Genomic DNA, 12380 nt, shown 5'->3' on the forward strand with positions numbered 1-12380 from the left:
GCGTACAATCACTTGCTGCTAAGACTGGCCTAAAAATAGCATTTAAACAAACTGAATTCATCACAAACATCAAACACGCTCCTCATATTGAAATACAAGAAGAGAAAATCAAGCAGTCCAAGAAATTTAAATATCTTGGAGAAATAATTACGCCTGACGGTTCAGAAAATGCAGCTGTAGAAAGTAGGTGTTCTAAACTAGATGCTTTTCATCTGTGCAAAGACTTATACAAAAGCAAAAGCCTGTCTTTAAACCTACATCTTTGTCATTATAACACCGTAATTACACCGTCAGCTTTGTATGCATCAGAATTTTTAAACATGACGAAAAAAGGACTACTACGAAAACTTGAAATAAAAGACCGGGAAATTTTGAGGAAAATCCATAGCCCTATCAAAGAAAACGGAGATTTCCGCCGAAAACGCAACTGTGAATTATACGAAAATACAGGAGACATTGTTACCAGCATGAGGAAGCGGAGAATGATGTTTTTTGGTCACCTGGAAAGAGTGAACCCGCAAAGACTTACTCGTCGCATACATTCGTCAATTTCAAAAACAAAATCCTATTAAAGTTGGGCAAGCCAAGTTCAAAAGGATTTGCAGGAAGCTGAAATTTCATTTGATGATATTCAGAATCGAGAAGTTTTCAGAGAAAAAGTCAAAATTACTAAAAACCTTATTTCGCTTACTGCGCCAGTAAAATCTACTGGCAAATGAGGAAAACACAGAGAAGAGAGAAAAATCTTCGTGGTCCATAGCAGGCCGAAACGATAGCAAAAAAAGGCTGGTATGTTGTATTCTTTGCTGCCAAAGAGCATTGTAAGTGTAAACGAACCACATAGACTGTAAAATGAGATACTGCATCTATTAGCGATGCAACAAGCAAACTACTACTCATCTTCGAATAACTGGGCGGAATGCTGTCCGATAACGTCGAAAAACTCAAATATCTCGACAGGTAATTCTCCCTGGTACTTCCCGGCATTTAAAATTCGGACCTCGAAATATCGGAGCTTTAGAAGAGTTATTAGAGCATAGTACACGCCGGGAAAGCTTACATTCCACAACTAAATAGCTAGCTGCTTCTCCTTGGCAATATGTTGGAAATTATAACAACTCAGTGACTGGATATTTCTTCGGATACAAATTCACTAGGAAGTTCTTATGTAGTATTTATACAATTGATATGATGATAAACTTTTTTTTAACCTGTGAGTCTTTGAAGCCGAGAACTATTATCTTACTTTGTTCTGTATTTTACATCGTAATACCACCGTCACTGATCTGAGTCTGTGTCCGAACTATCTGATGGTAAATTCCCAACGATAGGTTCAGGACATATAGCTATGCATCGTCACCTATCAATGTTCTTCCTGAAGGTTACCAGCGTGCCACACACAGTCTTGCCCACGCTGAAGGGGTGATGCTGGATATTGCTTCGTGCGTAAGCGGTTTAGTGTCTGCTGTCCCGAATGTTCCGTTTTCTTCCGCCACATAGAGCCTTTACGGGAGTAAAGGCAAAGCTGTGTGACCACATTTGCGTGCTAGTCAGTCAAGTGCGTCCGTTCTGTCGCCTGACTTGCATAAATTAACGACCTGCTCGCGTTCGCAACGAGTCTGGTCTACACCGCGCGGAATATTTTTATTTTTAAGCCAGAGCACAATATCCGCTTTCCTGGTGTTTGTGCTTGGTGTTTCATCTGAACACATGACTGGTGGCTGACATTCATTACACTGACCTCGCAACAAGGTATGGGAAGAAATCTTCAGTGAACCGCTTATTGAAAGTGAGAGCGTTTGTTTCTGACTGATAGTCACTGCTGTTCTTTCTTACACCTGATGACAAATTTGCTCTCAGGAACGAAACCCGAAGAGCCAGCATGCAGATTGTCAGAGAAGCTTTTCTACGGGAATCATAAAACCGCTAGTACAATCATTCGTTTCTAGCAGCTTTTCTTGGAATAATTCTGATTCGCCCATATTTCATCAAGGTAATACGCTGTTGCTCCACCTTCTTCCCTTATTTCATTCATCTTTCTCTGGACTGTCGTGCTACAGATATGTCAGTTTTTCCGATCAAAATCTTATTTCCATCATTACGTTAAACACATTTGAAAGCAATATCTCGTAAAATTCTTTGCATTGACGATGCGCTGCCTTTGAAGCCAATTATTTCACGCATATGTGTAAAAAGTTTTGGTGACGTCAGAGATTCACCATTTATATGCATTTCATATGCGGAGCGCCTTAAAACATCCTTTTCAAAACAATACATTTGTGTTAAGTTTTTTGGGAATTCTGTGCTTTTCAGACAACACGAAACCAGTATTTGCTGACGTTTCTACAACTCTGTCACTTCCATTCACAATTCGCTGGACACTTTTCATGCCGGCACCCCATGCTTCTGCAGTCCGTTCATGTGTCTTCAAAATGTCAAGAATAGTAGTCCAGTTTCCACATTCACATTTGAAAAAGTGAGAAAGAATCCCCCTGGCTTGCTTGCGGTCACCGGACATTTGGAAATCGCACTGACTTGTTTACAGGTACACTGACACAAAAAATCATACAGTTGATGACACAACTAGATTGCTCTTTGAATGAATGAAACTGCATTATCGCGAAATATGGCAACTGGGCAGGCTGCAGGAGAGAGATTGTCGCTCTGCAGCCGTAATTTGCGGCTAGCAGCTCGGAAAGGGAATGAATCTTATTGGCTACCAGTGGATAATAAAGGGGATGCACAGAACTGCTGAAAACTATACAGTCTTCCTATGTGACGCGGACTGTAGTAACGTCTGTTATCATTGAGTTTCCCTACATTTTGTTTATTTTTTCTCGTAAAAAGGGTAGTCCCTCATAACATCACACCCACTATTTAGGTGCCAAACCTTACAGCAGACAGAAATCACCACACCGAATTTTGTCCGTTTTGTGGAAAAGAAAATGACCACTAGAGACAGGCGACTCATTAAAGGAATGAAACGGCAGGGGCGCTGAACTAGACTAACTCGCGTGAAATAGTAAACTGAAATAGTGGATCGTGGTTCCAGAACTTGAGCAAACATTGATAGTAGTGCCAACTCTCAGCCTAAAATACATTCTAAACCAAAAGAAAAGACACCCCATGAAGGGATTATCCGAATGGGACAGAAATCGGTAGATGTGGCGAACGTGTACAAGCAAATGATTACAATTTCAGAAAAACGGATGAGTTAATCAGGAGAGCTTCACAAACTGAACAAGTAGATAACACGTTGCTCCACCTCTGGCCCTTAAACAGGTATTCGGCTTGACATTGATTTGCAGTTGTTGGGTGACTTCCTAAGGAATATCGTACCAAATTCTGTCCAACTGGTGCGTTAGATCGTCAAAATCTCGAGCTGTCCCATAGCGCACCAAATTTTCTCAATTGGAGAGAGATCCGGCGACCTTACTGGCTAGGATAGTGTTTGGCAAGTACGAAGACACGCAGCAGAAACTCTCGCTGTGTGTGGGCGGGCATTATCTTGCTAAAATGTAAGCCCAGGACGGCCTGCCACGAAGGTCAACAAAATGGGGCGTAGAATATCAGTAGACTTAACGCTGTGCTGTAGGGTGCTGTGGTTGAGAACCGAAGGGGGGTCCTGCTATGAAATGAAAAAGTCCCCTAGACCATTATTTCTGGTTGTTAGGCCGTATTGCAAGGGATAGCCAGATTGGTATTCCACTGCTGTCCGCGGCGTCTCGACCCGTCTTCGTTGGCAATCAGGGCTCAGTTCGAAGTGGTACTCATCACCGAAGACAGTTTCATTTCACTAAGTTCGCAGCTCGTGGTCTCGCGGTAGCGTTCACGCTTCCCCCGCACGGGGTCCCGAGTTCGGTTTCCGGCGAGGTCAGATATTTTCACTGCCTCGCGATGACTGGGTGTTGTGTGTCTTTCATCATCATCATTGACTCGCAAGTCGCCGAAGTGGCGTCAACTAAAAAGGACTTGCAATACGGCGGCCGAACGTCCCCGCATGGGGCCTCCCGGCCAACATTGTCATACGATCATTTCATTTTTTTTTTTTTTCATTTCACTAAATGAGATTCTAGGCCGAAGAAGTGTTTGGAGACGTACGGGACAGCGTTGATACACCAAAGAGACTGTCGTTCACCATACGGCCCGATAGCCAGGATTGATGGTCTGGAGTGCCACTTCATTTCGCAGGGGACCCCTTTGGTTGTCATCCGCGACACCCTACAGCACAGCAGTAGGTCGACGATATTCTACGCTCAGTTTTGTTGCCCCTCGTGAGAAGCTATTCCGGGCTTACATTTCAGCAAGATAATGCCCGACCGCACACAGCGGAAGTTTCTGTTGCTTGTGTTCGTTCTCGCAAAATCCTACGTTGGCCACCAAGGTCGCCGGATCTGTCTCTAAATGAGAACATTTGGAGCTTTAAGCGTAGAACCATCCAACCATCTCAGGATTTTGACGACCTAACGCGTCATTTGGGCGTAATTTGACACGAAATCACTGAGGACAACATCAAACAACTGTCAATCAATGCGGAGCCGAGTAACTGCTTGTATAGAGGCCAGACGTGGACTGTTATTTACTTGGTCAATCTGTAAAGCTCTTTCTCTCGAGTGAATTGTACTCATTTGTCTGTACATGTGCATCACATCTCTCGATTTCCCTCCCATTCGGATATGTTCTTCGTGATGCGTCGACCTTCTCTTTTTTGCCACACGAGTGACCTATCTTTCGCTTCGTGTAAGTTCACAATTCAGAATAAGTGTCGTGGTTACTTTCTTTGAAGTCGAAAGTAACCACCACCATGGAGTTGTACAGTGGTTTGCCGATAGTACACTAGTGACCATTAAAATTGCTACACCACGAAGATGACGTGCTACAGACGCGAAATTTAACCGACAGGAAGAAGATGCTGTGATATGCAATGATTAGCGTTTCAGAGCATTCACACATGGTTGGCGCCGGTGGCGACACCCACAGCGTGCTGACACGAGGAAAGTTTCCAACCGATTTCTCATACACAAACAGCAGTTGACCGGCGTTGCCTGGTGAAACTTTCTTGTGATGCCTCGTGTAAGGAGGAGGAATGCGTACCATCACGTTTCCGACTTTGATAAAGGTCGGATTGTAGCGTATCGCGATTGCGGTTTTATCGTATCGCGACATTGCTGCTCGCGTTGGTCGAGATCCAATGACTGTTAGCAGAAAATGGAATTAGTGGGTTCAGGAGGGTAATACGGAACGCCGTGCTGGATCCCAACGGCCTCGTATCACTAGCAGTCGAGATGACAGGCATCTTATGCGCATGGTTGTAACGGATCGTGCAGCCACGTCTCGATCCCTGAGTCAACAGATGGGGACGTTTGCAAGACAACCATCTGCACGAAGAGTTCGACGACGTTTGCAGCAGCATGGACTATCAGCTCGGAGACCATGGCTGCGGTTACCCTTGACGCTGCATCACAGACAGGAGCGCCTGCGATGGTGTACTCAACGACGAACTTGGGTGCACGAATGGAAAAACGTCATTTTTTTCGGATGAATCCAGTTTGTTTACAGCATCACGGTGGTCGCATCCGTGTTTGGCGACATCGCGGTGAACGCACATTGGAAGCGTGTATTCGTCATCGCCATACTGGCGTATCAGCCGGCGTGATGGTATGGGGTGCCATTGGTTACACGTTTCTGTCACCTCTTGTTCGCATTGACGGCAGTTTGAACAGTGGACGTTACATGTCTGATGTGTTACGACCCGTGGCTCTACCCTTCATTCGATCCCTGCGAAACCCTACATTTCAGCAGGATAATGCACGACCGCATGTTGCATGTCCTGTGCGGGCATTTCTGGATACGGAAAATGTTCGACTACTACCCTGGCCAGCACATTCTCCAGATCTCTCACCAATTGAAAAAGTCTGGTCAATGGTGGGCGAGCAATTGGCTCGTCACAATACACCAGTGATGAACTGTGATATTGTGTTGAAGCTGCTAGGGCAGCTGTACCTGTATACGCCATCCAAGCTCTGTTTGACTCAATGCCCAGGCGTATCAAGCCCGTTATTAAGGCCAGAGGTGATTGTTCTGGGTACTGATTTCTCAGGATCTATGCACCCAAACTGCGTGAAAATGTAATCACATGTCAGTTCTAGTATAATATATTTGTCCTGAATACCAGTTTATCATTGCATTTCTTCTTGGGGTAGCAACTTTAATGGCCAGTAGCGTATATGTGTGTGGTGTTTTCTGTCCCGCAGGCAGCATGGTGTCGGCGGCGGTGGGCGGCGTCCGGCAGGGTGGTCGCGTGTGACGGTCGGCGGGCGGCCATGGTGGTGTGGTGGGCGGCGCGCAGGCGCCAGTGCCTGCTGCTGCTCGCCGGGCTGCTGCTCGTGCCCTGCTCGCTGCTCGTCCTCGTCTCCGGACCAGGTCAGTACACCGCCCACTGCAAACGTCTCTGTGGCAACGCCTCATTGTTGTCGCAGCTCTGTAGGAGGCTACTGTCTCGCCTGCAGCAACTTAAAGCTGCGAGGAAGCATGTACCTAACAGACATAAGAATACAGAGGTAATCCGTGTTATTTTTAAACAAATGAAAAACGGAATAAGATTCAACGATGCGATGCTCTATTTTAAACAGCTCGATTTTGGGACCGACAGTCTTGATCTTTTCAATAAGAACAAACTGCAGAACTGAGTTTAGAACTTCATTGTACATCCTGAAGATAGTATTGTGTAAGTAAAAAAACCTTGAACCCAGAGGACACTACACGTCGATGAAATACCGTCGCAGATTGCGAGGACGGTTGGTGGGAGCACTGAACGCCACTTTTTTCAACCTAGAACATCATTTCAGAAACGGGTTTGAAACTGATATTTTCTAACGTAGTACGTAGGAATATTTCAAAAAACTGTGTTTAACAAATCTAAGAGCGTGCACCAAAACTCGAAATTAAAATGTATCGCAAACATCCCACATACTACAGCAGAAAACGCAGACTTAAAAAGTTTCCAAAAGATATAACTGCATGTATATTTCACGAGGTACAGCTCCCACTAACGTGGAAAATGTTTCGAAAAAACAAGCGTGTAAAGTTTCAACTTGTGTTGTTTAATATTGAAGTAGAACAAACCTTTATTCGGCACCGAACAGTTGGCCTTTTTCTCCGTTACGCTTACGAATCGAGGCGTTTTTTGCACGATTGTGATTACGTTCCGAACCTTTTATATCCGTATAAGTGCATCTGCCATTTTCAAGCACTCGAGTTTTACATCGTAAAAAATGAAATGATACGATAGGCAGACACGAGGCAAACACGTGCTTCCACACTGTTTTCCATAAAAGAATGATACAACGAAGACAAACCTTGTTGAAAATAGAATTTTAGTTGATACTTATGTCCCCGGTGATACTATCAAAGACTATCCGTCGATAACTATTACAGGATTACATCAGTTGCTTTGGAGCGCTTTGATCCACCAGAGCCCAACGTAGTAAATCGCAGTTTTAACACTTTTTAAGATTTATGGTATACTCCATATGAATGAATCTTAAAAATACGAAACATAAGTCAATAAAGTTTTAAGAACTTCTAACCCGGTCTACATCCTTAATGAATACAAGCAAACATATAACTAGCAGAAAAAAGTTTAAAACATAGCAAGAAGCAACAGGCAAAGGAGGAAGTCGTAATTGAAGCATTTTATAGTTTAAAAGTGGTACGTCCCAATGCATGTATAGATCAGGATTCCAGGTCGTCTTGTTTAATTCCATCAAGAGAGCTGTAGACGTGCGCCAATCAGGTGACGCAATACGTATTAACAGCAGAAGCCATTGAACTGGGGTGGATCTGACAGTCCCAGATATTACGCGCATGGTACTATTCAGTTACGCCTCGAAATACGTCTTATGGTTGCTGTTCATACAGACAGGTGCTCAATATTCAACGCTTGAGAACATACCAAACCCAAGGCGGAAGAACGCAGGGTGGTTGCTGAGGATTCAAAGGTAGTTCCATATACCTTACGGAGGATGCTGTTAAGAGTCTCAAACTTCTGCGCTAGCTTCAGGTGATGTTGCTTAAGGGACAGTGTTCGGTGCAAGATGACGTATAGATATTTTGGATTCCAATTATGATGAACAAATCTGCATCCGAAACTTAGATTCAGTTTTACATTCACCAGATAGTTATTCAAATGGAAGCTGTTTTGTGCGCACTAGATTGCGCTCTCCAGATTTTGTGATAAATCTACCACATTAGGTCTGCAGTCGCACGCAATAGCACATCAACCAAACAGTGGAAACAGTGTTTCTCAGAGCTTTGCGAGAAACTTTGGACGTAATATCCTACTCCTACAAATGAAGGTCGAAAGTATTACATAGTAATAAACAAAGCGTTGTACAGCTGTATGCCATAGACGAGCTACGTCCTCTGGACTGGGCTTTGCTCATAAGTTCTCTCCAGGAACAAGGCATCGAGGATCTTCCTGCATGTGTTACTACCTGGGGTGCCGATCCAAAGGCGGGGGACGTCATGATCTGCCCTTCCTGGACGTATGCTTTCCATGCTCCATACTTTTGTAAACTGCAGTTCCTTTGTCATTAAATTAAAACACTGCACTATTCACCGATACATTGACACACTTGCAACTACACTCTGTAAACCATATCACGCTGTATGCCGGATGCTACTTATGGTACCATTATCTGAATCCTGCTCCCGCCCTCCTTTCCCCTGTTCGATTCGCGAATGGCGCGTGATGATTGGTAATCCTCTGTATTAGTTCTTATATCTCGAATTTTCTAGTTGTGGTCATTTCGCGAGACGTTTCTGGGAAGAAGTAATTTGTTGTCCGACTCTTCCGGTAAAATACTCCCTCGAAATTTCGTTAATGAACCCCTCAGTAAAGCACACGGCTTCTCTTGCAGCGTCTGCCAGTGGAGTTCGTTGAGCATCTTCGTAACGCTCTCGGGCCAGCTAAGCGATCCCGTGGCGAAACGCGCCGCTCTTCGTTGACTCTTCTCTCAATCAATTCTGCCTGACAGTGGTCGCAGATTGATGAACAATACTCAACATTCGATCGAACGAGCGCCTCGAAAGTCATTTCGTTCGTAAATGAGTTGCATTTCCTTAAGATTCTTGCTATGAATCTATCTTTCACCTTTCCTTCTACTTGTTTTATCTGGTGATTCCATTTAAGGTCGCTCCAGATAATTGCTCGTAGATATTTTATGGCAGATTCTGTTTCCAGCAGTTTGACGTCAGTGATGCAGTTTTACAATAGTGAATTTATTCTCCCATGTTTAAGCAGTATATTTATTTACCTTCAGGATCAACTGCCTGTCTCAGCGTTATTAATCAATTCGCTGTAGGTCTTCCTGCAGTCCATTAAGTCCTTTGACGTTGCTACCTTCTTGTCAAACAAATGATTTTTACTGCAATAAAATGATACATTTTATTAAACAAATTCTAATATTATTATTAAAATATGAAATTTAAACTTCAACGGCCAAAAATTTCACAATTAATAGAATATTCCGGGCTATTATGCCGTGGTCGAATGTACACACATCAAAAAAAGTTCTGCATCACGTCGGTTCCGTGAGTTCCGGAACCTGTACAGAAAATTGGAATAGAGATCAACATAAAAATCTTTTCCGCCCTTTTTATTGCTCACGAAAACCACACATTGCGTGTTGTACCACCATACAGCGAGGCCTTCAGAGTTGGTGGTCCAGATTTCTGTACACACCGGTACCTTTAATACCCAGTTGTACGTCCTCTTGCTTTGATGCATGCCTGTATTCGTCGTGGCATTCTATCAAGAAGTTCATCAAGGCACTGTTGGTCCAGATTGTCCCACTCCTCAACGGCGATTCGGCGTAGATCCTTCAGAGTGGTCGGTGGGTCACGTCGTGTATAAACAACTCTTTTCAATCTATCCCAGGCGTGTTCGATAGGGTTCATGCCTGGAGAACATGCTGGTCACTAGTTCAGCGATGTAGTTACCCTGAATGCAGTTGTTGACAAGATGTGCACGATGGGGGGCGCACATTGTCGTCCATGAAGACGAATTCCACGCCAGAATTCTGTCGATACGGCTGCACTATCGGTCGGAGGATGGCAGGCGTACGTCGGCGTACATAATGCCACCCCAAAGCAGGGAACCTCCACCTTGTTGCACTCGCTGGACAGTGTGTCTAAGGCGTTCAGCCTGACCGGGTTGCCTCCAAACACGTCTCCCACCTTTGTGTGGTTTAAGGCATATGAGACACTCATCGGTGAAGAGTACGTGATTCCAGTCCTGAGCGGTCCATTGGGCATGTTGTTGGGCCCATCTGTACCGCGCTGCATGGTGTTGTGGTTGCAAAGATGGACCTCGCCGTGGACGTCGGGGGTGAAGTTGTGCATCATGCAGCCTATTGCGCACAGTTTGAGTCGTAACACGACGTCCTGTGGCTACACGAAAAGCATTACTCAACATGGTGGCGTTACTGTCAGTGTTCTTCCGAGCCGTAACCCGTAGGTAGCGGTCGTCCACTGCAGTAGTAGCTCTTGGGCGGCCTGAGCGAGGCATGTCATCGACAGTTCCTGTCTCTCTGTTATCTCCTCCATGTCCGAACAACATTGCTTTGATTCACTCAGAGACGTCTGGACACTTCCCTTGTTGAGAACCCTTACTGGCACAAAGTAAGAATGCGGACGCGATCGAACCGCGGTATTGACCGTCCAGGCGTGGTAGAACTACAGAAAACACCAGTCGTGTACCTCCTTTCTGGTGGAATGACTGGAACTGATCGGCTGTCGGACCCCCTCCGTCTAATAGGCGGTGTTCATGCATGTTTGTCAACATCTTTGGGCGGGTTTAGTGACATCTCTGAACAGTCAAAGGGACTGTGTCTGTGATACAATATCCACATTCAAAGTCTATCTTGAGGAGTTCTTGGAACCGGGGTGGTAGAAAACTTTTTTGATGTGCGTGTTTCAGATTAAAACCCAACTTTTCGTTCCCATCTGCTGAAGATATTTTCAAGGGGGTCGTAGTGTCTTAGAGTGTCTGATTCACACCCAGGCTCGCTACTGGGTGTAGCAAAATTACTTATATGCGTGGTCCCGCACAGTGTTGTGACGACTCAAGCTGTGAATACCCGAGCGCAGTTAGCCGTTGTCTGTTGCCGTCGTCCGCTATTTCTAACACCCCATGGTGGAAAACTAGTACACATTTTCTTCAGCACCGGGGTTCATGTGTCGTCCAATTTCACTTGTTTAACAATCTCTGCGGCCCCTCTGTACAGCTTTTTAAGGTGTCCGCTTGTGGCTCCCAGTACTAGAATACTACCGAAATGAATGTAGTGGTACCCTGGATGCGAAGCAAGCAGGAGTTCAATACGTTTCATCAGTAAATTAAACGTAATAGTGGCCGAGCCGGCAGACACTTATTTTTCACGTTGTATTGCTATTTGCTATGGTTCCTGTGCATGAGGCATTGTAACAGCTAAATCGGATTTTCCTCCATATATTGCAGAACTGTTTAAATATTCCCTGTCGACCATGTATTTCGCATGGAACGATGAGTTCTATGAATAGACGGATGGTGTGACTATGGGGAGGCTCTTCAGCCTAGTTACAGCGAGTTCCTTTAAGGAAAAATTCGGAGAGCAGGCATTGAAAACTGCCAACGGGAAATCGAATGTTTAGTTCGGCTACGTGAATGTTGTTTGTTTTGTGAAGGCATGGCCGAGAGGAACTACATGGTTTTCACAAGCACCTCAACGGGTTTAATCCGAAAATTGTTTGCCGTGGCCGGCCAGCGTGGCCGAGCGGTTCTAGGCGCTTCAGTCTGGAACCGCGCGACTACTACGGTCGCAGGTTCGAATCCTACCTCGGGCATGGGTGTGTGTGCTGCCCTTAGGTTAGTTTGGTTTAAGTAGTTCTAAGTTCTAGGGGACTGATGACCTCAGAAGTTAAGTCCCATAGTGCTCAGAGCCATTTGAATCATTTTTTTGTTTACCATGGAGGAGGCGGCAGCGGAAGATTAAATTTTCTTGGTTCGCTTGTTTTCAAGGACGACGATGATAGCTTGGGACACACAGTTTACCGAAAACGCAGTCACACAGACCGTTAGCTACACCGGATTGGAATCACCACCTACAACAAAAGCGAGGCATCATAAAAGGTTGGCGGATAGAGGAAGAAACATCTGCGAACCAGAGCTGCTTGACGCGAAATTAAAAACCCTCACCAAAAAATTGCTCAAGACAAGTTATTCGCAGAGGTAAAAAGTGTTAATACCGCCGCACAAAAATAGCGATTCACATGCGTCTGTAAAATCCCAATTTCTCCTGCCTTTCATTGGGGACATTACTGACCGCATCGAAAAATGTTGA

At 44.9% G+C, this 12380-nt stretch overlaps 1 protein-coding gene across 2 annotated transcripts in view; it reads left to right on the forward strand.

Annotated features, from left to right (window-relative positions):
- LOC126260932 (alpha-1,3-mannosyl-glycoprotein 4-beta-N-acetylglucosaminyltransferase A) overlaps positions 1-12380 on the forward strand; it is an 815533-nt gene that overhangs the window by 578479 nt on the left and 224674 nt on the right. For both annotated transcript variants that reach the window (XM_049958432.1, XM_049958433.1), the window contains one exon: positions 6255-6423. In XM_049958432.1, coding sequence (XP_049814389.1) covers positions 6255-6423 — 169 coding nt within the window. The remainder of the gene's footprint in view (positions 1-6254; positions 6424-12380) is intronic.

Source organism: Schistocerca nitens, chromosome 5 (assembly GCF_023898315.1).
Source record: "Schistocerca nitens isolate TAMUIC-IGC-003100 chromosome 5, iqSchNite1.1, whole genome shotgun sequence".
Lineage (NCBI taxonomy): Eukaryota > Metazoa > Arthropoda > Insecta > Orthoptera > Acrididae > Schistocerca > Schistocerca nitens.